Source organism: Phyllostomus discolor, chromosome 10, assembly GCF_004126475.2.
Source record: "Phyllostomus discolor isolate MPI-MPIP mPhyDis1 chromosome 10, mPhyDis1.pri.v3, whole genome shotgun sequence".
Taxonomy (NCBI): domain Eukaryota; kingdom Metazoa; phylum Chordata; class Mammalia; order Chiroptera; family Phyllostomidae; genus Phyllostomus; species Phyllostomus discolor.
In genome coordinates this window covers 34,889,444-34,913,779 of record NC_040912.2, presented here as the reverse complement: position 1 = coordinate 34,913,779, position 24,336 = coordinate 34,889,444, and the positions used below count along the sequence as shown (strand labels likewise).

The 24,336-nt window shown below is 35.4% G+C and overlaps 1 protein-coding gene across 6 annotated transcripts in view; it reads left to right on the top strand.

Moving 5' to 3' along the window:
* The window catches only part of RUNDC3B (RUN domain containing 3B), a 150,487-nt gene that overhangs the window by 35,171 nt on the left and 90,980 nt on the right, over positions 1 to 24,336 (top strand). For 4 of the 6 annotated variants that reach the window (XM_036010658.1, XM_036010659.1, XM_028525649.2 and 1 more), the window contains exon 3: positions 23,237 to 23,287. The exons of the other annotated variants lie outside the window; for them this stretch is intronic. In XM_036010658.1, the coding sequence (XP_035866551.1) occupies positions 23,237 to 23,287 (51 nt within the window). The remainder of the gene's footprint in view (positions 1 to 23,236; positions 23,288 to 24,336) is intronic. 6 annotated transcript variants of the gene reach the window in all.

Genomic DNA, 24,336 nt, shown 5'->3' with positions numbered 1-24,336 from the left:
ACTTCTTGGTTGTCTGACTTCCATTCAGATCAGTTTTCTGTTATTTCTGGATGTTATTCTGTTCCTAAGTTGTTGTTGTCCCTATCTTGGTTGTGCATGGAGGTATGGTGTATCCACCTATGCCTCCATCTTGGTCAGAAGTTAGCAAATGTAAATTTTAATACTGAAAAATACAAAGTCAAAATAAAAAGCTCAGTAGATGGGCCCAACAGGAAAATGGAGGCAAGAAAAGAATCAGAACTGGAAAACAACAATAGAAATTTCCTAATCTAAATAACAGAGACTAAAAATAACCTAAAACTAGAATATAGACTAAAATAAAAATAATTAGCAGAACTTTGTGGGCCCATAGGGCTATAACAAAAGATCTGAAACTTCAGTCATCAGAAACCTTGAAGAAGAGGAGAAAAAGGAAGGGACTGAAAATATACTCAAAGAATGATGGCTAGCCCTAGCTGGTGTGATTTAGTTGGTTGGAGCATTGTCCTGTAAACTGAAAGGTCACAGGTAATACTCCTAGTCAGGGCACATACCTACTTTGTGGGGCTGGTTCCTGTCCAGCGTGTATATGAGAGGCAACTGATATTTCTCTCTTGCATCTATGTTTTGCTTCCTGTCTCTCTTCCTCCTTTCCCATCTCTCTAAAATCAATAAGCATGTCTTTGGGTGAAAATAAAAAAAAGAAATAATGGCTGAAAACTCCCCAAATTTGACAAGAGACATAAACATACAGATTCAAGAAGCTGAGTGAATTGCAGGTAATTCTCCAAAAATCCATGCCATGATACATCATAATTAAACCTTTGAGAAATAAAGACAAAGAAAAAATGTTGAAAATAGCCAGATTTCTGTACATATCTGTGCAATTTTCCCATTGTATCTCCTTATTTCTTCTACAAATATTAATTTATTATAAAGGTGTGGGTTTATTTCTGAGCTCTCTATTCTGTTCCATTGATCTATTTGTCTGCTTTTATGCCAGTATCATGTTGTTTTGATTACTATGGCCTTATAGTATAGTTTCACATTAGGCAGCATGATTCCCCCAACTTTGTTGTTTTTTCTAAAGAATTCTGTTACTATTAGGGGCCTTTTGTGGTTCCATATAAATTTTTGAAATGTTTTAGTTTTGTGAAATATATCATTGGTATCTTGGTATGAATTATATTGAATCTATAGATTGCTTTGGGTAGTATGGACATTTTAATGGTGTTAATTGTTCCTATCCATGAACATGGTAGGTGCTTCCACTTACTTGTATCTTCTTCAGTTTTTCTCTTCAGTCTTACAGTTTTCCAAGAACAGGTCTTTTACTGTCTTAAATAGGTTTATTCCTAGGTATTTGATCTTTTTAAAGCAATTATGAATGAAATTGTTTTCTTAATTTCTCTTTCTCACAGTTGATTATTGACATATAAAAATGTAACTGTTTTCTGGACATTAATCTGTATCCTGCTACCTAGCTGAAATCATTTATCAGCTCTAGTTGTTTCTTGGTGGAATCTTTGGGGTTTTCTATGTACAGTACCATGTCATCCGCAAATAATAACAGTTTTGCTTCTTTTCCAATTTGAATGCCTTTTATTTCTTCTTGTGAGATTGCTGTGGCTAGGACTTCCAGTACTTTGATGAATAATAGAGGTGAAAGTGGACATCCCTGTCTTTTTTCTGATCTTAAGGTGAATGCTTGCAGTTTTTGCCGGTTTAGTATGATGCTGGCAGTGGGTTTGTCATTATGGCCTTTATTATGTTTAGTATGTTCCGTTTACTCCCACATTGCTGAGAGTTTTTATCATAAATGGGTGGTGGTTTTGTTACAGAACAGAACTGGGGGGGCAATTATTGGCCCACCCAGGGATGCCAAAAACTGTTACAGAACACACCCACACACAGGGTCAAGGGGGATTACCATATACTATTACCAAAAGGACCCCCACTAGGTTCGATTGTCCGCCGCCTTACGAAGATGTCTCTCAATGCTAGAGATTTGTGAAAAGGAAAGAAAATGTTTATTTAATGCTATACAGACTTAAAGTAGTGGCCTAATGTCTTCATTAAAATATCAAAGTCCTTTTGGATACCCACAGAGGCCCACAGTGCTTCCTTCTTCCCCTGCCCTAATTTGGGGTACTGTATCTCAGGAAAAGAAGTAGACATCTGTAATTCAGGCTTCTGACACCATCAGCTGTGTTGCCATCCAGGCAGGATCTCCAATTAATCCAAAGCCGTGTGGCACCTTCTCATGGCCTATTGGCAAGAGTTCTTTCACCCTGCTTTCCAGGCCACATGACCAAAGGGAGCACCCCAAAGCCCCAGGGGTCCCCACTCTGGCCAAAATTGCATGGTTCTTCTCAGCAAAGCTGTGGGGAGTGAGGGGGTTACCACTTTGCCAAAGCCAAGTGGCAGTTGTCTGCTAAAGCTGCATGGCGATTCTCTCTCACAGGGCTGTGGGGGTCTGCACCGTGGTAAAACTGCGTGGATCTCCCTCCAGTGGCTGCCGAGTCTGGGTTTAAATCCTAGCACCACTCCTCTGTAGTCCCATTTCCAACTTCTCCCACAATCAGCTACACTTGCCAGCACTCCCGTATCCTTCCAGCTTTCCTGGGCTGCTATTGGGAGTGTGCAGGCATGACCCCATGTCCTGGAGCCAATCATCTCCAAGCTCTCATGCCGGCACTGTAACTCAGGGAACCTGCACCCCTCCACCCCCAGTTACATCTTGGGTGGAAGTGCCTTCCATCGCCCTAAATCATAGCATGGCCACAGCTATTTAACATATCTATGCAACCAGTTAAAAGTTACAGATATGTTAAATGACCATGCCAGAGGTTAGCTGCAAAGCTGTTGCTGTACAAAACAGCCCTGCATGTTCCTGCTCTATGTGTCCCCTTCCCCAACTCACACCTGTGGGGGAATGGGTGAGGACATCCTAATATTTCCTGGACACCTTGAGTTCTGGACCTCATTCCTGATCCCTATTTGGGGCCCCTCTCTTGGCTGCACCCTCTTACAGTTTTATCAAATGCTTTTTCTGCATCTCTTGATATGATCCTATGGTTTTTATCCTTCATTTGTTTATGTGGTGTATCCCATTTATTGATTTGCAAATGTGGTACTAACCATGCATTCCTGGAATAAATCCCACTTGATTATGGTGTATAATGTTTTTCATGTATTGCTATATTCAGTTTGCTCATGTTCTGTTAAGGGCTTTAACATCTATGTCCATCAGGGATATTGGCCTGTAATTTTCTTTCTTTGTAGTGTCTTTTTCTGGTTTTGAAACTTAGGAAAATGGTGGCCTTGTCCAATGAACTTGAGAGTCTTTCCTCCTCTTGACTTTTTGGAGTAGTGAGAAGGAGCGGTGTTAATTCTTCTCGGTATATTTGGTAAAGTTCACCTGTGAGGCCATCTGGTCCAGAGTTCTTGTTCGTTGGGAGTTTTTGATTACTGCTTCAATTTCAATAGGTATAATCTGTGTATTCAGTTTCTCTGATTCTTCTTGATTTAGTTTTGGAAGATTGTATGTTTCAAGGAATTTATCCATTTTGTTCAGGTTGTCCAGTATGTTGGCATATAGTTTGTAAAATTTTCTTATAAACCTTTGTATTTCCTGGGTGTCAGTTGCTTTTCCTCCTCTTTCCCTCCTGATGCTATTTTTTTTTTTTGCCCTCTCTTTTTTTCTTACTGAGTCTGGTTAAAGGTTCATGAATCTGAGTTTATTTTTTCTTTTATTATTTATTATTTTTAAAAAGATTTTATTTATTTTTAGAGAGGGAAGTGAGGAAGATAGATAGAGAGAAAGAGAGAGAGAGAGAGACATCAATGCCGAGTTGAGTTTATTTTTTCAAAGGACCAGCTGTTGGACTCATTGATCTTTTGTATTATTTTTTCAGACACTAATTGATTTATATATGCTTTGATCTTGATTATTTCTTTCTTTTTACTCACGTGGCTTTTTTGTTGTTCAATTTCATTTAATTGTAAAGTTTGATTGTTTATGAGGTTTTTTTTGTTTCTTGAGATAGGCCTGTAATACTATGAATTTCCCTCTTAGGACTGCTTTCTTTGTGTCACACAGATTTTGTATTGTTGCATTTTCATTTTCATTTGTTTTGAGGTTTCTTTTGATTTCTCCTTGACCTCATTGTCGACCCCTTCATTTTTAAAAAGATTTTATTTATTTTTAGAGAAAGAGGAAGGGAGGAAGAAAGAGAAGGAGAAAAACATCAATGTGTGATTGCCTGTCACACACCCCCTACTGGGGACCTGTTCCACAACCCAGGCATGTGGCTTGACTGGGAATCGAACTGGCGACTCTTCTGTTCACAGGCTAGCTTCAATCCACTGAGCCACACCAGCCAAGGCTCCATTCATTGTTTAAGAACATGCTATTTAGCTACCATGTCTTTGCATGTTTTTCAGTGTTCTTTTTGTCATTGATTTCTAGTTTCATAGCATTGTGGTCAGATGCTTGATGATTTCAGTCTTCTTCAAAATTTTGAGACTTGTTTTGTGTCTTTACATGTGATCCACCCTAGAAAATGTTCCATATGCACTTGAAAAGAATGGTATTCTTCTGCTTTGCAATGAAATGTTTTGAAGATATCAGTTAAATCCATTTGATCCTAGTATGTCATTTAAGGTCCCCTTGTTGACTTTCTGTCTGGAAAATGTATCAATTAATGTCAGTGGGGTGTTAAAATTCCCTACTGTGAGTGCATTTCTATCTATTTCTCCCTTCATGTCCATCAAGATTTGCTTTATATACTTAAGTGCTACTGTATTAAGTACACAAATGTTTACTAGGGTTATATCTTCTTGTTGGATTTTCTCTTTATCATTACATAGTGTCCTTCTTTGTCTCTTCTTATACTCTTGGTTTTAAAGTCTATTTTGCCAGACATAACTATTTCTATCACAGCTTTTTTTCTTTTTCATTTGCATGAAATACATTTTTCCATCCCTTTACTTTTAGTGTATGTGTATCTTTCATTCTGAAGTGGGTCTCTTATAGACAGCATATAGGTAGGTCTTGTTTTCTTATCTATTCAGCTACCCTATGTATTTTGGTTGGAGCATTTAAGCTATTTACATGTAAAGTGATTATTAATAGATATGTATTTATTGCCATTTTATTTTTAACCATTTCCTCTGTTTTCATTTCTTTTTTATTCTTCTTTTAAAGAAAAGATTTATATATTTATTTACTTATTTTTTAGAGAAGGGGAGGGAGGAAGAAAAAGAGGGACAGAAACATCAATGTGTGGTTGCCTCTCATACATTCTTACTGGGAACCTGGCCCATAGCCCAGGCAATGTGTCCTGACTGGGAATTGAACCAGTGACCCTTTGATTCTCAGGCTAGTACTCAACCACTGAGCCACACCAGCCAGAGCTTTTTCCTTCTTCTTCTTAAAACAAGCTCTTTAACATTTGTTGCAATACTGGTTTGGTGGTATAAACTCCTTTGGCCTTTTCTTGTCAGGGGAGCTCCTTTTTTCTTCTTCAGTTTTAAATCATAGCCATGCCAGGTAAAGTAGTCTTGGTTGAAAGTCCTTGCTTTCATAACCTTGAATATTTCATGCCAATCCCTTCTGCAATGTTTCTGTTGAGAAATCATATGAGAGTCTAATGGGACCCCCCCTTGTAGGTAACTAACTGCTTTTCTATTGTGGCTTTTAAGATTCTCTCCTTGTCTTTCAGCATTGCCATTTTATTTATGTTGTATCTTCATGTGGGTCTCTTTCAGTCCAACTTGTCTAGGACTCTCTGAACTTTCTGGACTTGTATGTCTTTTTCCTTCAACAGGTTAGGGAAGTTTTGGTCATTATTTCTTCAAATATGTTCTCAATCCCTTGCTTACTTCCTTTTCCATCTGGTATCCCCATTAAGCTAAATGTCCCATGGAGTTCTTAAGCTCTCCTAATTTTTTTTTTTTTTGCTGCTCTGCTTGGGTGTTTTCTTTTCTATCTTGTCTTCCAAGTTGCTGATTTGATGCTCTGCTTCTTTTAACCTACTGTTTGTTCCTTCCAGTATATTATTTACTTCAAATATTGCATTCTGTATTTCTGAGCAGTTATTTTTTATGGCTTATATGTCCTTTTTCATGCTGTAGAGCATCTTTATAATCATTACTCTAAATTCTCTGGTAAATTGCTTGCCTCCATTTCATGTTGTTCTTCTGGAGAATTTCCTGTTCTTTCATTTTGGTCCTGTTTCTTTGTCTTCTTATTTTTTACATCATTGTGGGATTTTTAAAATATGTATTAGATAAATCTGCAAAGACTGGTACAGACCTATGGCAGATGCTGCCTGTGACTGGCCCTGGTCAACCTTTTTAGAGCTATTAGCAATCCACAGCTTGTGGCTCCCACTCTGCTAGGCCTTGGTGTATGCAGAAAGAACCAAACTGTGCACAAAGGCTGGCTTTTCCCAGTACCAGGCCCACAGAAGGGTCAACTAAAGTCTCAGATCTCCCAGGGATTCACCTCCACCTACAGGCTTTTTTTTATGCTTAATCTTTGAAATAGTCTCCAACTGTACTCCTCGGCAGCCCTGTTTAAGCTCCCACAGGTAGGGAGAGAAGGATTTCTGTGTGTGGGGCTATTGCCTCCCCCAGGCTGATGCCATATGGTGGAGAGTGCTCTGTCCAAGAAAGATGTCTTTTGCAGTATGGGAATGACTGAACACAGGGATCCTGGCAGCTGACCCTTCAGTTCTCTTCCCAGAGCCACCAACCCCAGATTCTCATGTGGCTCTAATCTGCTCTGCCCTCCATCTGCTGAAGCCAAACAAAATTTTGTATGTTAGCCCTTTAAGAGGCTCTCTGTGTCTCCAGCTGTCTCTCCCTGATGGACAGAAATCCTGCTGCTTTTTACAGACAGATGTCATTTGGGTTCTTTTTCCCGGTTCTGGTACTCTAGGCTGGGGAGTCCAGGTTAGGGTTTAGATTCCACACTTTTCAGGGATAGCCCTCCTGGCCTCTGAAATATCCCTCTGGAACTTCAGCTGCTGCCCATGGGAGCACAGCCAGCCCTCTAACACCTCTGTGCTTCCTACCAGTCTTGATATGGCGAAGTGGATTCTTCTGTAAGTCCTTGGTTATAATGCTTGTCTCCAGCTAGTGTTCAGTTGGCTATTCAGGATGATTTTTCTATATTTGGTTGTAATTCCAGTTTGGTCCTGGGAGGAGGTTAGTGTAGCTTCCACTTACTCCACCACCATCTTCTATTCCCTCTTATTTTCTTCTTTGAAAGTTATTTTTGCCCTTCATTGTTGATTTGAATAAACATATACTATGTAAAGTTTATTACTATATGATATATTAACATTTATGTAATATACTATATGAAGTGTTATATATATTTTTAAATTTAGACACCCCATTTTTTATATGTCTCTCTCTTTACATAGATTTACCCATTTCTATCCTCTAGCCTTGGCTTATAATTACATTTTTATTCTTGTAGATAAAAGGTTCTTTTATATTTGAGCATGAGGTTACTCCTGATTATTACCCATTGAAGTGGTTATTTTGTTAGCCATTTAAATTTCCAGTTCAGCCTCATTCTTTCTTATGTTTCCTTTTTGTTCCTTTCTACCCACTCAGCTCATAATATGGTTTTCCTACAAGTTATTTTTCTCATTCTACTCTGTGTTACTGCATTCTGTACTCTCCATTAATTTTTTTTTTATCTCTGGCAAATTTCTTTAAATTTATGTCTTTCCCAGGGAATTGTAGCCATTATCTCTTCAACTGTATTTTCTGCACCAGTCTCTTCTCCTTCTATGATTCCAATGACACAAATTTTATATATTTTTCTATTGCCCAACAGGTCAGTTTCTTTTCTTCAGTTTGCATAATTTCTATTGATCTAGTTTCCTAATTTATATACAATTCTATTATCTGCATTCTGATATAGAGCCCCACTGAATGAATGTTTTATTTCAGATATTGTATTTTTATGCTGTTTTAAAATTTCCATTTGGTCATTTCTTAGGCTTTGTGATGAAAAGCAAGGACATACAACCTATATTACATTATCCAGCAAAGCTATTATTTAGAATTGAAGAGCAAATAAAGTAATTCCCAGACAAAATGAAGCTAAAGGACCTTGTCCTCACCAAGCCATTATTATATGAAATGTTAAAGGGACTTATTTAAGAAAAAGAAGATTAAAAGTATGAACATTAAAATGGCAATAAATTCACAACTATAAACAATTGCATCTTAAAAACAGACTGAGGAAACAAGCAGAATACAAACAGAATCATAGGTATGGAGGTCATTGGAGGGTTATTGGAAGGGGTAAAGGGGAGAATGGGGGAAAAGGAGCAAAGAAGTACAAATTGGTAGGTACAGAATAGATGGGGGATGTTCAGAACAGTATAGGAAATGGCATACCCAAAGAACTTATCTGCATGACCCATGGACATGAACTAAGGGGAGGAGGACTGTGGGAGGGAATGGGGAGTACCAGGTAGAGGGGGGCAAAGTGGAAAAACTGGGGCAACTGTAATAGCATAATCAATAAAATATATTAAAATATTTAAATTACTGGGATGAAGGCAGGAGAAAAAGGGGGTAAACAAAAAAATCATAAAATGGTAGACCTAAATCCATTCATATTAGTAATTACCTTAAATATAAATAGTCTAGACACACCAATTAAGATAAATTGGGTAAAAAAGACTAAATACCAAAAGAAGCCTACTTTACAGTGAGATGGACAGGTTAAAGAAGTTATAAAAAGATATTCCATGTAGACCAACTGAAAGTTGTAGTGACTATAATAGTACTAGACAAATAGATTTCAGAACAGGGAAAATTGATGGGATTGAAGGTGGACATTTACATAATAAAAAGAGTCAATTTCCCAAGAAAATATAACCAAATCATGAAATGTATGCAACTAACAACAGAGGTTAAAAAAACAAAGGCTGATAGAACTGACTGGAAAATCAGAAAATAGAAAAATTCACAATAATACTTGGCTACTTTAGCACTTATAATAATAGATCAAGTATACAGAAAATCAGTAAGGAAATAAAAGATTGGAGGACATATCATCAACCAACTGACTTAATTATGCATTTATAAAACACCTCCAAAGCAGCAGAATTGGTATACATTTCAAGGGCAAATGAACATGTAAAAGATCTTATTCTGAAACATATTATAAACCTCAACAAATTTAAGAGAATTGAAATTATGAAACATGTTCTCTGACTATAACAATTCAACTAGAAATTACAAGCAGAGCTGAAAAATCACCTAATATTTGGAAATTTTAAAAAACTTGTAAATAAATTATGGGTCAAAGAGGAAGTCTCAAGGAAAATTAGAAAATATTTTGAACTGAATGAAAATGGAAATACATCATACTTAAATTTATGAGGTGCAGTTAAAGTAGTACTTAGAGAGGTATTTAACACATTAAAAGCATATATTAGAAAAGATGAGCCCTGGCTGGTGTGGCTCAGTAGTTTGAGTGCTGGCCTGTGAACCAAAGGGTCACTGGTTCAATTTTTTGTCAGAGCACATGTCTGGGTTGCACGCCAGGTCCTTAGTAGGGGGATGGGAGTGCAAAAGGCAACCACACATTGATGTTTCTCTGCCTCTCTTTCTCCCACCCTTTCTCTAAAAATAAATGAATAAAATCTTTATTAAAAAAAGAAAAGATGAAAGGTCTGTAGTCAGTAATCTAAGATTCCACCTTAAGAAATTTAAAGAAGCAGAGAAAATGAAACCCAAAGCAAGAAGAAAGAAGGAGTTAACAAAACTAAAAGCAGAAATTCATGAAGTTGAACATGCAAAAATAATTGATAACACTAATGACATGGAAGACTGGTTGTTTGAAAACAGTAATAAAATTCATAAACTTCCAGTTATGCTGACCAAGAAGAGAAAACACTGTTAAAAGAATAAGATAAGCCATATGCTAGGAGAAAAATTTTGCAAATGATGTGTTTTTTTTATTTTAAAAAATCTTTCAATTGTTACAAATCACATATTTAACAAAGGGCTTGTATCCAAAATATTCAAAGAGTTATAAAAATGTCACAGTCTGAAAATAAACAACCCAATTTGAAAATGGGCAAAAAATTTGAGTAGACACTTCACCCAAGAAAATATACAGATGGCAAGTACACACCCAAAAAAGTTGCTTAATATTTTTAGTCATTCAGGAAATGCAATTAATATCAGAATCAGGTTCTACTACACACCTGTACCAAGTTCTGGTGGGGATATGGGGGAAATCTGAATTCTTTACTGGTAATAATGAATGCAAAATAGTTTCCCAGTAGTCTCACTCCTTTACTCAAGAGAAATGAAAACTTATATTTGTGTAAAGACCTGGTTTATAGCAGCTTTATTTATAATCATTAGGAACTGGAAACAACCCAAGTGTCCTTCATGTGATGAATTGATAAACCAATGGTTATATATTCATATACAGGACAAACTCAGCAATAAAAAATAAAAGACCTCCTTCTGCACACAGCAACATGGAAGAATCTCAAATGCATTATGCTAAGTGAATGGTGAGACCCTAAAGGTTATATGCTATATGATTCCATTTGTATGACAGTCTAGAAAAGGCCAAACTATATGTCAGAGAATAGGATCCATAATTATCAGGGGTTAGAGGTTGGGGGAGTTGATTGTATAGTGTCCACATGAAGGAGTCCACATGAAGGGTGGTGGAATTGTGATATGTGTTATGGTCCTGGTTACATGACTCCTTGCAAACTTATTGTAAATTGTGTATTTATAACTCCCCAAATTCTATTGCTTCCCATTAAAACACTCACAAATCAGAGGATGCTACTTTTTCACTGTAATACTTAAAAATTCCCACTCCTTCATCCCCAGTGACTTTAGGAAGTTAGGTAGTTTTTCACTGTGCACAGTACAAAGAAACCCCAAGGAATATTTACCACCACCCTTCCACATTTTTCTTGACTAAATGTAACTTTTACCTTTTCTCTATTTTGGAAATAAGTAATGGCCTGCATTTTCTATTCTTTTTAAGGAGTAGATGCCTTAAATTGGCACTTCACATATGCCTTACTTTTTTCTGCTTTTCTAGCTTTCCCTTTTCCCCTAATCTCTTCCATACATACTATTTATTCCACTTTTCTTTTATTTTGTAATCCAACTAGGCTCTATAGTAGTGTCTTAGGATACAAAGATTATTAAGACATGTTTTTGCATGAAATTCAGTGTTGGAGGGCAGAAGAAGGATGCATTAACCAATAATGGTGTATAATAGTGTCATCGAGTCATAATAGAAGTATTAATGAGCATGATGTAGCACAAAAGGGTGAATAATTTGTTCTGCTTGGATGGGTCAGGGAAGGCTTCACACAGGAAAAGGCATGAAAGTACCTCAAGTTAAAGTACATTAGAATTTAATCCTTTAAAATGTCATCTGTGACTTTGATTGTGGACTAGTAGGCCAGACATTTTAAGAAAAATATGAAATTTAGCAGTAAAGTGATAAAAAACAAGTTTGTAATCTTCAGCTGGGTGGTATGGAGATGGGATGGAGTAGTGGATTTTGTTAGGTTTTGTGGAAAATAACTGGTTAAAACAAAAATATAGAACATCTTGAAACATCTAAGATTATTGTAGCCTGGTAAATTTAGATCAATGACTTTAAATTGCATAGGGAATAAACTTAACCTATTTATAGTATGGTAAGTTTAAGGTTCAGTAGTAAGTAAGTAGTATGTAGATTCTAAAAGACTACAGACTATTAATTAGTAATATGCCACTGACTGAAGAAAAAATGATCAAGTATAAGGAGACACTACATCAAGTTTCCTATGAATTAATGTACTAATTATACTTACTGATCTTGGGCTTGCTGACTGACATTCAAGTTAGATTTTGCCTTGACTCTGAACATTTTCCAGTTATCCTTGTGTGCAGTGAGTCCTTTTGTTGTTGTTTTTAAATTCCTGTGCTTTAGCATGGTTGGTCTTTTGCTTTTTCTTGACTGTACCAGGCACACTCCTGCCATAGTTCACCATTGCACTGGCTGTTCATTGTCTGAATTGCACTGGCTGTTCTCTTGGTCTGAAATACACTTCTAGATATCTGAGTGGTTAACTCCCCATCTGTTTCAAAACTGCTCATTGAACCCTAAACCTGTCTACCACATTTTAAGTTATAATTCACCTCTTTTTTTTCAACCCAAGCACACCTGACCTCCTGTCCCTGTGTCACTATTTGTTGTCTTAATTTCTAACATACTTCATGATTTACTAATTATGATTATTGTTTATTGTCTTTCTTTACCTCCACTAAAATGTAAGCTTTACCATGACAAAGATCTTTGTCTGTTTTGTTCATTGAAAGATCTCAAATCTCTAGAACAGTGCCTGGGGTTTGGTAGGCACTTAGTGAATGTTTGTTGGAAAAATAGAATTCTTGATGCAACAGTAATAATCTTTGAGTTTTTTTTTTCCTGATAGTATCTGGATTCAGACTCTTAAAATGAATTAGAATGCCTGTAACTTCACGTTTTAAAATTTCTCCAACCCACTTGAACTGGTATGTACCTGAGCATTTCTCAGGAACACTGGCTTGAACCTCAAAGCTCTTCCTGATTTAGATGATAACAGTTAATTTCCCTGAGAGCTAGCTTTTGAAGTGAAGTGTAAATACCTTGAGAAACAATGGGTAAAGATCAACCTGCCCATTTGGCTTTTGAATTTTCTTTGTTAATTTTTGAAGGTTTTCCAACTTTTGATTCTTACTTTGCACACAAAATGAGACTTGAATTGTTTCTGTAGTAACACATGAACACAACTCACTCAATAAAAAGCCATATACTCAGGCCAAAACATGATACAATAGATAAGAAAGCGGCTCTGAAGTTTACCAGAGTTTGGTTTTTAGACAATGGACAAGGCCACCACTCTGAGAAACATCCTTTTAAGTTATACTTGGAAATTTAGGAAAGCTTCAACAGTTTTTGTATCTCCAAAAATCATAATATTTGAGGAATTCTTGAAATATCCAGAGTTATACGTAGCATGGCAAATTTTGTTTAGTGTCTTTAAATTGCATAGGGAGTAAAATTAACCTATTTAGAATATAGCAAGTTTAAGGTTAAGTAGTAAATACGTATGTAGATTTTAAAAACAGAAAGTCCTAGTCTCTAAACCAAGTATAGTGAAAAAGGTCAGTAACTAGAAAAATTTAAGTAGCACTCAAATTTCCATAATCTATATGTACCTTTTACAATTGAAGTAATATTCCTATACTTCATTTATTCTTCAGCTTGTCACCCTCATCATTCCTTGTTTCTCTGATGACTTTTGAAGAGCCTCTTTTTTCATTTTAAGATTTTTTTCCAAAAAAAAAGATTTTTTTCCATAACAGCAATATAAATAGACTATGTGACTTTGCTTAAATCCATGGTAATGATCTATCATGTTATTTTTTTTTTAAGAAAGAAGGAAGACAGGAAGAAAAGAATAAAGCTCTATTACAATTCCTTAATTTAACCTCTTTCTGTATATATACTTTTTGTCTTCTTGAGCTACCAGTCATTTTTTGTCTTTCACCTTTTCCATAATCCTCATAAGAACGACAGTGTTGTGCATCTATTGCTATTGTGTAGTTGCAGGACATTTTCATCACCCTAAAAAGAAACTTAATACTCATTAAGCAATCACTTTCTTTTTTTCTCTTTCCCTATTCCCTGGAAACTGCTAATCTACTTTTGGTACTTGTGGATTTATTTATTCTGGACATTTCATGTAAATGAAAACATAAAATATGTGGACCTTTTGTGTGGCTTCTTTCACTTAGCATAATGTTTTCAAGGTTCAGTCAAGTGGCAGCATGTATCAATACTTCATTTACTTTTATGGCTGAATAATATTCCATCATATGGCTACACTACATTTTGTGTATGCATTAATATTATAGACATTTAGATTGTTTCTACTTTTTTCTCTCATAAATAATGTTCTTGTGGATGTTCATATGTAAGTTTTTCCTTGAACATATGTTTTCTGTTCTCTAGTATATTTCTATCTCATTTTTAACAAATATATAATATTCCATTATATGAATATTATGTACTCATAATTAATGTCTATTTTTTCCCAAAAATTTTAAAATAAAAATGCTGTTATATATCTCTGAACATTTGTTTATCTTTACCAAATTTTCTAATTTCTTTAAAATTATTTCCTACTAGCAATAACTAATGAATTCTCAGAATTCTAATTACTGAAATCAAGGGTATGCACATTTTGATATATGTACTATAATTTATTTAATACATGTGGCTATATTGTACACCAGAAAAGTTGTACCAACAATAATGTATGTGATTGTTATTTTTTTCATATCTGCATTGTATTGTATCATTAATATTTTTATTCTAATTTGATATCAGGAAAATATCCTCTTTGGCTGTCTATAATATGAAATACATAAAATATGTTGTTACTTTAATTTGTATTTATTTATAAATGAGATTAATATGTTTTCATGGCTATTAATCTTCTTTTCCTAATTTCCTGATTATGGCTTTTGCCTGTTTCTTTTGTAGTGAGTTTTCTTTGTTACCCTTGAATAACAAAAAAGTATTTACATCATATGAAACTAGTTTTTGTATACCCTGTTTTCATCAATAATGATTTTTTCTCCCTGTTATTAGTCTCCTTATATGATCACCATTAATAGTTTACTATTTTATTTTATGCTTATCATTTTTACATGGAACTTTATTATTTCTGTTTTGAAATATCTGAAATATTTTTCTTAGTTTTGTAATGTTTTATATAATTTTGAATGTCTAAGTTTCTAAAATACATAGTTTCCAAATACTTGGTTATTTGCTTCTGTGTCAAGCTCTGTGATTGTCTTAGTACTCTGAATTGCTGTATTTGCTATAGGCATTTCTAGATGAAGAGAAAGAAAAATATCTCAACTATTTGTACCTACATATTAGGAGATGCAGACAGAAGCAAAGACTAAAACAGTCTTTATATTTTACAATCACACCATAATGTTCAAGAAGTAATTTTAATCTCCAAATTGAAATATTTAGAGTGAGATATTTATTAATGTTTTAAACTTCATTATACCTGGAGCATTTTTTCAAGATTTCACATGAACTTCACTTTTAAACTTCTTCAAAACAAAAAATTCAAAACTTGGATTTGGTTTCTGACCAGGAGTACCATATAAAGAAAATATTATAAAAAGAATTAAATATTATCTACTGTTGTTAAAATTGCCTAAGATTATCTTAATGCCTTTTTTAAATATATGAGAGAGTTAATGAAATTTATGGTAATACCAAGTTAATCCAAATTTTGGGGTATAGCAGGAATTGATGCTCTCCGATGGCAGTTCATGTTTGTGTTTATTTATCTGTTTGCAGCATTTTGAACTTCTGCCAGAAAAATAATGGAACATTTCCAGTTTGACCTTACAACTTTTACAAATTAGTGTAGAGCAACTTAGAGTTCTTGCACTTATCAAGTCATATTTTGTTTTTTTCTTAGTAATGGAAGTTGCTTTCCTGTTAATTTTTGTTATCTAATTTCAGCAACAGTTTTGATCACTTTTAATACTCAAATATTGCTAATATAAAGGAAGTAAATATTTTATAGAACATAAAAATGATTGCACAGTTTATACACTTCAGTTTGTCATAATTTCACTTCCTAGTTCCTTCTTTTTAATTCCAATAAGTTGCTTGCTTATGTAACCTAACATTCTAATTTTAACTTTAGAACCTATTAAGAAATGAAAAGTGACCACATAGAAAAGAAGATAATATTGTTGCATTGTTAGCTGAATTGCAGTGCATATTGCAGTTGTAAATAATGGGTTGTAAATAATGGGCTTCACTGAATGGGTTTTCTCTAAATACATAGTTGACGAGGTAAAATTTTAAATAGGAACTTGCATTAATATTATCAATGACAAGATAGGATAATTACCTCTGATATTACCAATTTAAAACAAAAACTTGTGAAAATTCTTAATTACTAGCTGAAAATTTATAGTCAGTTTTCTTATTTGTCCTACACATGGCTATCAGTATACAAATTAATCCATCTAGGATCCATCTTGGATCAGTTAAAAATAAAGTAATCTACCTGTAACTTTATTAGAAAAATATATACACAGAGAAAAATAGACTCATTATAGCAAAGGCAAAAATTTCACCTCCTGCATAGCTGTTAACACTTACCAAATTTTGTCAATCATGATAATGTAGTTAAGTCATCAAAGATACCAAAATGAATATAAAGTTGGAACAGGACTAACATGAAAAGATGGAGGAATGAATACCATATTTGTAAGATTAGACTTATAATCAAACTTATCACTGAGGCTAATTCATTTGTTTAAAGCAGTCATCACTAATCTTTCCTATGTGTGGCCCAATTTCCAAATTAATAAAAAGACGATAAAGTTGCATTTATTTTCAATTACTTTTTGTTTTCTTTTTTTGTATTAAATCTTTTTTATTGTTATTCTATTACAGTTGTCCCAGTTTTCCCCCCTTTGCCCTCCTCTACCCATCCCACCCTCTTGACCCCACAGTCAATTCCCACACTGTTGTCCACATCGATGGGTCATTCATACATGTTCTTTGTCTAGTCTCTTCCCCTTCTTTCTATCATTATCCCCCTCCCCCCCCGATCACTTTCAGTCTGTTTCATGTTTCCATGCCTGTGGTCCTATTTTGTTTGTTATTTTGTTCATTAGATTCCCCTTCTAGGTGAGATCACATGGTATTTGTCTTTCACCAATTGGCTTTTTTCACTTGGCATAATATTCTCCAGTTCTATGCATGCTGTTGCAAAGTTAGGAATTCCTTCTTTCTTTCTACTGCATAATATCCCATTGTGTAAATGTGCCAGGTTTTTTAATCCACTCATTTACTGATGGGCACTTGGCTGTTTCCAGCCCTTGGCTATTGTAAATAGTGCTGCTATGAACATAGAGGTGCATAGGTTCTTTTGTATTGGTAATTTGGGACTCTTAGGGTATACTCCCAACAGTGGAATTGCTGGGTCAAAAGGCAGTTCCATTTTTAGATTTTTAAGTTTTTTAAAATTATATGCCTTTTGGTAAAAACTATGGTGTCTTCAGTATGATTAAGCATTCTTTTATTATATATCCATCTCTGAGTAGATGCATCTTTAACTGAAATTTCAGAAACTAACTAAATAACACCTGATATTACTTATATGATACAGTTATAATGGTGCATTGTAATGAATTTTGTTCTTGAACAAAATGTTTTCTTTTTATTTGGTCTTTTTGCACTGTTTTTCTAAGTTATTTAATGGTAAAATACTGTTTCACTTTCTCTTAACATATATTTTAAATATATAAGAATTTTATATATAATAAATATGTTTATTTTTGAAGATTTTATTTATCTATTTTTAGAGAGAGGGAATGGGTAGGAGAAAGAGGGGGGAGAAACATCAGTGTGCAAGAGAAACATTGATCTGCTGCCTCTTGCACACCCACAACTGGGGACCTGGTCGGCAACCCAAGCTGTGTGTCCTGATTGAGAACCGAACCAGCAACCTTTTGGTCCATAGGCTGGTGCTCAATCCACAACAGCCAGAACTACAGTAAATATCTTTAAATCAAACAGATTTAATGCAATCCCCATGGAAATCCTAATGGCATTTCATTTCATTTATTTGGTTTTCATTTCATTTGGTTCATTCATTTCATTATTTATTTGTTTTTTTATTGTTCAAGTACAGTTGTCTTCATTTTTACTCCACCATGGCCCCCTTCCCTATCCCATTCCTGCTTCCCATCCTTGAACCTACCCTCCTTGGCTTTGTCCATGATGAAATCCTATGCCATTTTTTAAAGGAGAACAAAATTCACCACATTTATATGGAACACAAAACACACTGAATAAATAAAGTGATCCTGAGAAAAAAGAATGAGGCTGGAGGTATCACATTCCCTGACTTCAAATTATACTACAAAGTGAAAATCAAAAAAGCATGTTACTGGCAGAAAAACAGACACACAGACCAATGGCACAGGATTGGGAGCCCAGAAACAAACCCTTGTGTACACAGGCAAATAACTTTTGATAGAGGAGCCAAAAACATACGATGGAGAAAAGGAAACCTCTTTCAGTCAATGGTGCTAGGAAAAATTGGAAAGCCAGATGCAGAAGAATTGGAACTAGACCACTGTTTGTCTGCATATACAAAAATTAACTCAAAATGGATCAAAGACCTAAATGTAAGACCTGAAACAATAAATTACTATATTTTTGGACTATAAGACACACTTTCCCCCCAAATTTGGGAGGAATAATGGTTGTTAATGCTGCTGTTGAGTTCTCTTTACATTTATATTGGTGAAATATTATGTTGTTTATATTATTAAACATTTTACCACATTTTTTGCTTCAAATTTTTTTTTCTATTTTCCTCCTCTAAAACTTAGGTGCATCTTATGGTCTGAAAAATACAGGGCTTAGATGAAAACACAAGTACTAAACTTAGGGGTCTTGGTCTTGGAGAGGATGTCATGTGTTTGACCCCAAAGGCAAAGGAAGTAAAGGCAAAAATAAATGATTGGGACTATATCAAATTAAAAAGCTTCTGCACAGCAAAAGAAACCTGCAACAAAACAAAAAGGCAGCCAATTGAATGGGAGAAGATATTTGCAAACAACAGCTCTGAGAGGGGATTAATATCCAAAATATATAAAAAGCTCCTATAACTTAACATCAAACAAATAATCCAATTAAAAAATGGCAGAGGACCCTCTCTCAGGAAGATATACAAATGGCAGCAGACATATGAAAGGATGCTTAATTTCATTAGCTACTAGGGAAATGCAAATCAAAATACAATGAACTACCACCTCATACCTATTAGAATAGCTATTATCAACAAGGTAAGTAATAAGTGTTGGCAAGTTTCTGGAAAAAAAGGAACCCTCATTCACTGCTGGTGGGAATGTAGAGTGGTACAGCTACTATGAAAAACAGTATGGAGGCTCCTCAAAAATTTAAGAATAAGTTAGCGTAGGACCCAGTAACCCTTCTTTTATGTATCTACACAAAACATTTGAAAGCCTTTATTCACAAATCTTTATGTATCCCTAAGTTCATTGTAGCAATATTGGTGTAGGCTAAGACATGAGAACAACTGAAGTGTCCTTTGATAGATGACTGGATAAAGAAGAAGCAGTACGTATATACTATGGAATACTTCTCAGCCATAAGAAAAGATGAAATACTGCCATTTGTAAATACATGAATGGATCTTGTGAATATCATGCTAAACAAAATAAGTCAGAAGAAGTGAAGAGCCATATGATTCACTGATATGTGGAATATAAAACTAAAAGCAACAAATGAACAAACAAGAAAAACAAACAAAAACTTGTAAACATAGATAACAATATGGTGGTTACCAAATGGAAGGGGGTGGAACAGGAAAAACCTCCTGGAAATTGGGGAGGGTTTGGGAGAAACCAGGGATGGAACCTGAGCAGCAGACAGACTGCAGCTTCTGAACCAGTCAGTATACATCGCCCTGGCAACCAGGGCGCACACTGGCCATGTAGGGAATTCTGGGGGAGCCTTTTTAAGGAGAGAGTGGTGAACCACACTTTCTTGGATTGTTAACTCTTTCCTGGAGAGGCTAGAATTCCTAGGACCTGGGCTTTGGGGACTGAGTGGCCCCTGGAATGTTCCCCAGGGCCCCACCCTGAGCTCTCCAGGGCCAGCCTAGAGTGCTGCAGCAAGCATCAAGAGGGGAAGGGAGTGTGCAGGCACTAGGCCCCGCACTTCACCAAAATGGGAGCCCGCAGTGACTGCCACTTGCTCATGGCCCACACCTACAACTCTGGCCTGGTAGGCCTCATGCCTCTTCCCCAGACAAGAAGGCACAGCAGCTGCTGCCCACCCTCGGCTCATGCCAGAGCAGGACTGTCCATGATGGCTCCAGCACAGCCGGAGGTCCAGGACTCCCCACTGCCCATAAGTTCCTTCAGCAGGAGCCTGGCGATGGTGGTTCCCCCATCACTGCTGATCTGCCTGTGGGACGGAAGACTTTGGGACCATTCAGGGCTTAGATTCCACACAGCTGGCAGCCAGCTCTGCTGGAGGCAGTGTCCCATGCTGGGATGTGTGCCTCACCGGACTGCAGCCTTTGGGGTGCTACAACCCAGTGCTCTCTCTCACCTGGAGAGCATCACATGGAGACTGAAAGCTGCACACAGGAATCAAGAGCTGGGAAGTTCCTTAAGAATGGAGATTCCATTGTGCTGCCATCTGGAATGATCTAGCAGTGCATCCCAGACCCTGACAGGGAGAGCTGCTGTGAGACATAGCAACGCGGAAACCCACAAATGCATACCCCAGAGAAGCCGGGGACCTATTTGCGTGGCCAGCTTAAGCTCCAAAAGGACAGATGAGCAATAATGGGGAACTCCTGGGTTTAGTTTTGGACTTCAAATCTTCCTGGGGTGGCTGGTTTACAGTGCTTTGCAAATGAGGTTGTCTTGAATGTTTCCAGTCCTCTCAGACTGGGTTTCCTGTTATTAAAAACCTGTTTCCTTCCATACAAATTTTTCTGTTATATGTATATACATGGCAACATGGGGCTGGACCCCATGCTGCCTGGTAGAGGGGGTAGAGGATTATAAAAAAAAAGGAGATCAAATATATGGTGACAGAAGATGATTTGACTCTGGGCAGTGGGCATAACAGCTCAATGTACAGTTGATGTATCATCGAATCGTAGACTTAACCAATGTCACCCCAATAAATTCAGTTTAAAACTAATAAAATTAAGCTATAAAAATATTTAACATATTTTAAAAGTGATTTTACCTACTTCAATTGCTCTTTTTAAATTATAAAAAATAAGTTAAACATACAGATATTTAATATTATATATTTTAAAATGAAGGCTTTATTTTAATTGAGACTCTTTTCTGTAGACCAGCATCCCATGGGCCACTTTGAAATAATGTGAGCTTTGTTGTTCAGGTATGCGTGTGTGTGTGAGTGTGTGTGTGTGTATGTATGAAAGCAACTATGCTAGGGATTTAAATTTTATATGACAAATATTTACTCCAGTTATTACTACACATGTACTGTCTCATCATTTTTATTATTTCTGAGGCTGCTATTGAAAACATAACCAACCAGGAAAGCCAACGGACTGATTTTCTTCCCCCTGTCAGATCTTGTCTATCTAGCCAGAGGAGTACATCAACACAAGCCTACAGGGAGCAGAAATGTGCTGGGTCTAGACAGTTTTTTTCCTGTGTCTGTCATTTCTCCTCTACAAAATAAAAGAGGTGTTGAAATTTGACTACAGGTAATTTGGAATTTATTGGGTTGTTATTTGGTTAGGATGCTTCTGGTGGCTTATAACTGACCTTAAATTATGTGAGTTATTAAATTATGACTAAAGCAGTTAATGCCTACAAATAAGTGAAAGTGTTTTACATTTTAAAATTTTCACATGGTGTTTCACAACCAAGATCAAAATAATATGCATATGCATACCTAGGGCATAAAGGTCAACATACTAACAGCTTTAGGGTGTGCAGGGTGGAGGGGACTGAAGCGGGGGAAATGGGACAACTGTAATAGAATAATCAATAAAATATGTTTAAAAAAACAAACAGTCACACATCAACAAAACTGCTATGCAAAACAAAAAATAAAACCAATACTGAAAAACAAAAAACAAAAAACCCCACCTAATTTATAAATTGAGTTCTATAATAGATTCAGTAATTATTTCCCACTTTATACCAGGGATTGATTAAATCATGATGTAAATCTGGATATGATGTATCTCATTTGATACATTTTTTTGAAGTAAAATTCCTTTAAAGTTTTCTCAGAAATTGTTTTTACTTTGATAACTTTTTGATAAAGTAAATGACTTTACTTTGTAAAATGACTTAAGTCTTACAAATAAGATACATAACTGTGTTTTCAGGGCAGAGATAGTAAAGTAAATGTAGTTTAAGCATTAAGAATTGGTATTCTAATATTTGCAGTGAGAACATTTTGTTCTTATTTACATTTCAGTGCTGAGAAATTTTCATTTTTTTTGTCATAGTAGTAGCAAGAACATTATGTTCTAATATGGGCTTCAACTAGGGTACCAATTTATAGATCCTTTTGCATATACTTCCAACTTGAATTATTTGTTTAAGATGTTGCTGATGGAAGTAAGAACATTGAGAATGAATAGTAGAGATGTAGATGTAGCCAGTAGCACAGCTGTATGTATCTACTTCCTTTAATTATCATACAACATTACTCACTGTGTTGGGTTTTTGTTTGGTTTCATAAAGGGTCTTAGTATGTGGGAAGGTGTGGGACTGTGTCCTATTGAAGATTTCATTGTTTGGTTATGAGAGAAGAAAATATTTTTGGGGAATGTGACATTAGAAATTTGGCTTTGGAATGTTCCTGTACAATTATATGAGTAATTTCCAAGCAACATAGTAAGAATTTATAGTACTTTTGCAGATGGCGATCATTAAGCAATAATTTGGAAGCTGCTTCAGGAAATAAAACAGTATTTTGCATAGAGTAATCATTTAAGCAGTGTTGGTTAAACTGAGGAACATTTTACCAGATACCTAAGTGCCATTCTCATAATGCAGACCCATACAAATTTTAACTCTTCGGCCAAACAAAAGAGACAGAGAGAGAGCAAGAGAGAGAGAGAATTGTTCTTTGAAATGAATTTGTTTATAACTTTTAGAATAGTTAACAGTGAAAATTTTTTTTCTTTTTAAAGTTAAAAACTTTGAGGCATATGTAGTTCAAAAAGTAATTTTCCTAACCAAACTTATAAATTCTGAGGTACAAATGTAGCAAATTCAGTCATACTTTTGTTCATTTTGCATTGTCATCATCATTTTATTATACTTGGGAAAGAATGATGGGGGTAGAAGTAATCAGGGAACAATTGCTTCTCACTTATTGTCTGTCACTTACATAACCCTAGTATCTCCAATAGATAGGCTACAAGAGACCAGCTTGATTTATGTGCTTAGTGTATAGTCATAATCATCTTAACTGAGTTTAGTGTTTACTGTGTCAGAATTATGTGCAGCCATCTAATTTGGGCTATTCAGTTTGCAATGATAAACTTGATGGCAGGTTTCTTAAATATTTGTGTGTTGTTGTTGTTGTTTATTTTTTTTAAAGAGATTTCCCAAAGTTGCAGATGGCTGGCTCATCTCCAAATACCTCTTCAAGGTACTCTATGCTGGTGATATCTCCCGCCACTGAGCTGCACGGGAGCATGGAATTGACTTACTGGGGAGGGCTGTATCAGTTAAGTGATCTTTTTTAGTACATTGCATGGGTTTTGTAAAGCTTTCTGTTTTTGTTTTTGTTAATTTAGAATGTACAAGTATGCTTATGTTAATTTTTATATGAACTTTTTTTGTAATCACAAAATAAAATAACCTATTTACTCTCCTTCCTCTCCATGTGACCTCCTCCATATTTCCATTAATCTCCATTGTTTTGAGCACTATTTTATTAATCACGTATATCTGTGTTATTTATATTTTATTAAAATGCTTAATGATATATGATTTATTGCTTATCTCCTCAATTTTTAAGTGCTGCATAATAATATTTGAATGACATGCAAACCAGGGGCTCAGGAAAGTGGCATGGATTTTCAAAAATCACTTAGTAAAACATACACAGGCACTGTCAACAATAACTGCTGTGCCATTCTTGAACCATTAGTGAGAATATATTCCTTTTCTCCCAGGTAGAATGCATACTCTTATTCACTTACTCAAAATTTTTTAATTGAGTTCCTGCTGTATGCAAAACACTGCTAGACCTCTGCATTTGTGACCTAGCCATTAATTTTGTTTTAATTGGAAAAGAAATGTCATCATTTTTAAAGAAAACAGTAAAACAAATGATAGAAAGTAGAAGAAAAATGTCTTTTCATTTCCCCAACCCTAATTTCCACAAATAATCATTTTAAACAGTTTCTTTTGTTTATGTTCCCTATGTATACCCTTAATCAGTACTGAAATAAATTATGTTTGATTTCTTCAGGTCTACACATTTATACTTATCTTTCTGTATGAACTTCAGCCTTTGGTACTCTAATTAAATCTGCCAGTATTTTGAACCTTATATTAAAAATTCTGGTGGAAGAAACAATAAAACTTTTGTATCCTAGTTGGAAAGATGGTCAAATTACTGGGATAAATAAATCTATTAAGTCAAATTCAGTTTTCAGAGTTTTAGGTGAACTTGTTTAAGTTTTGGTTTTG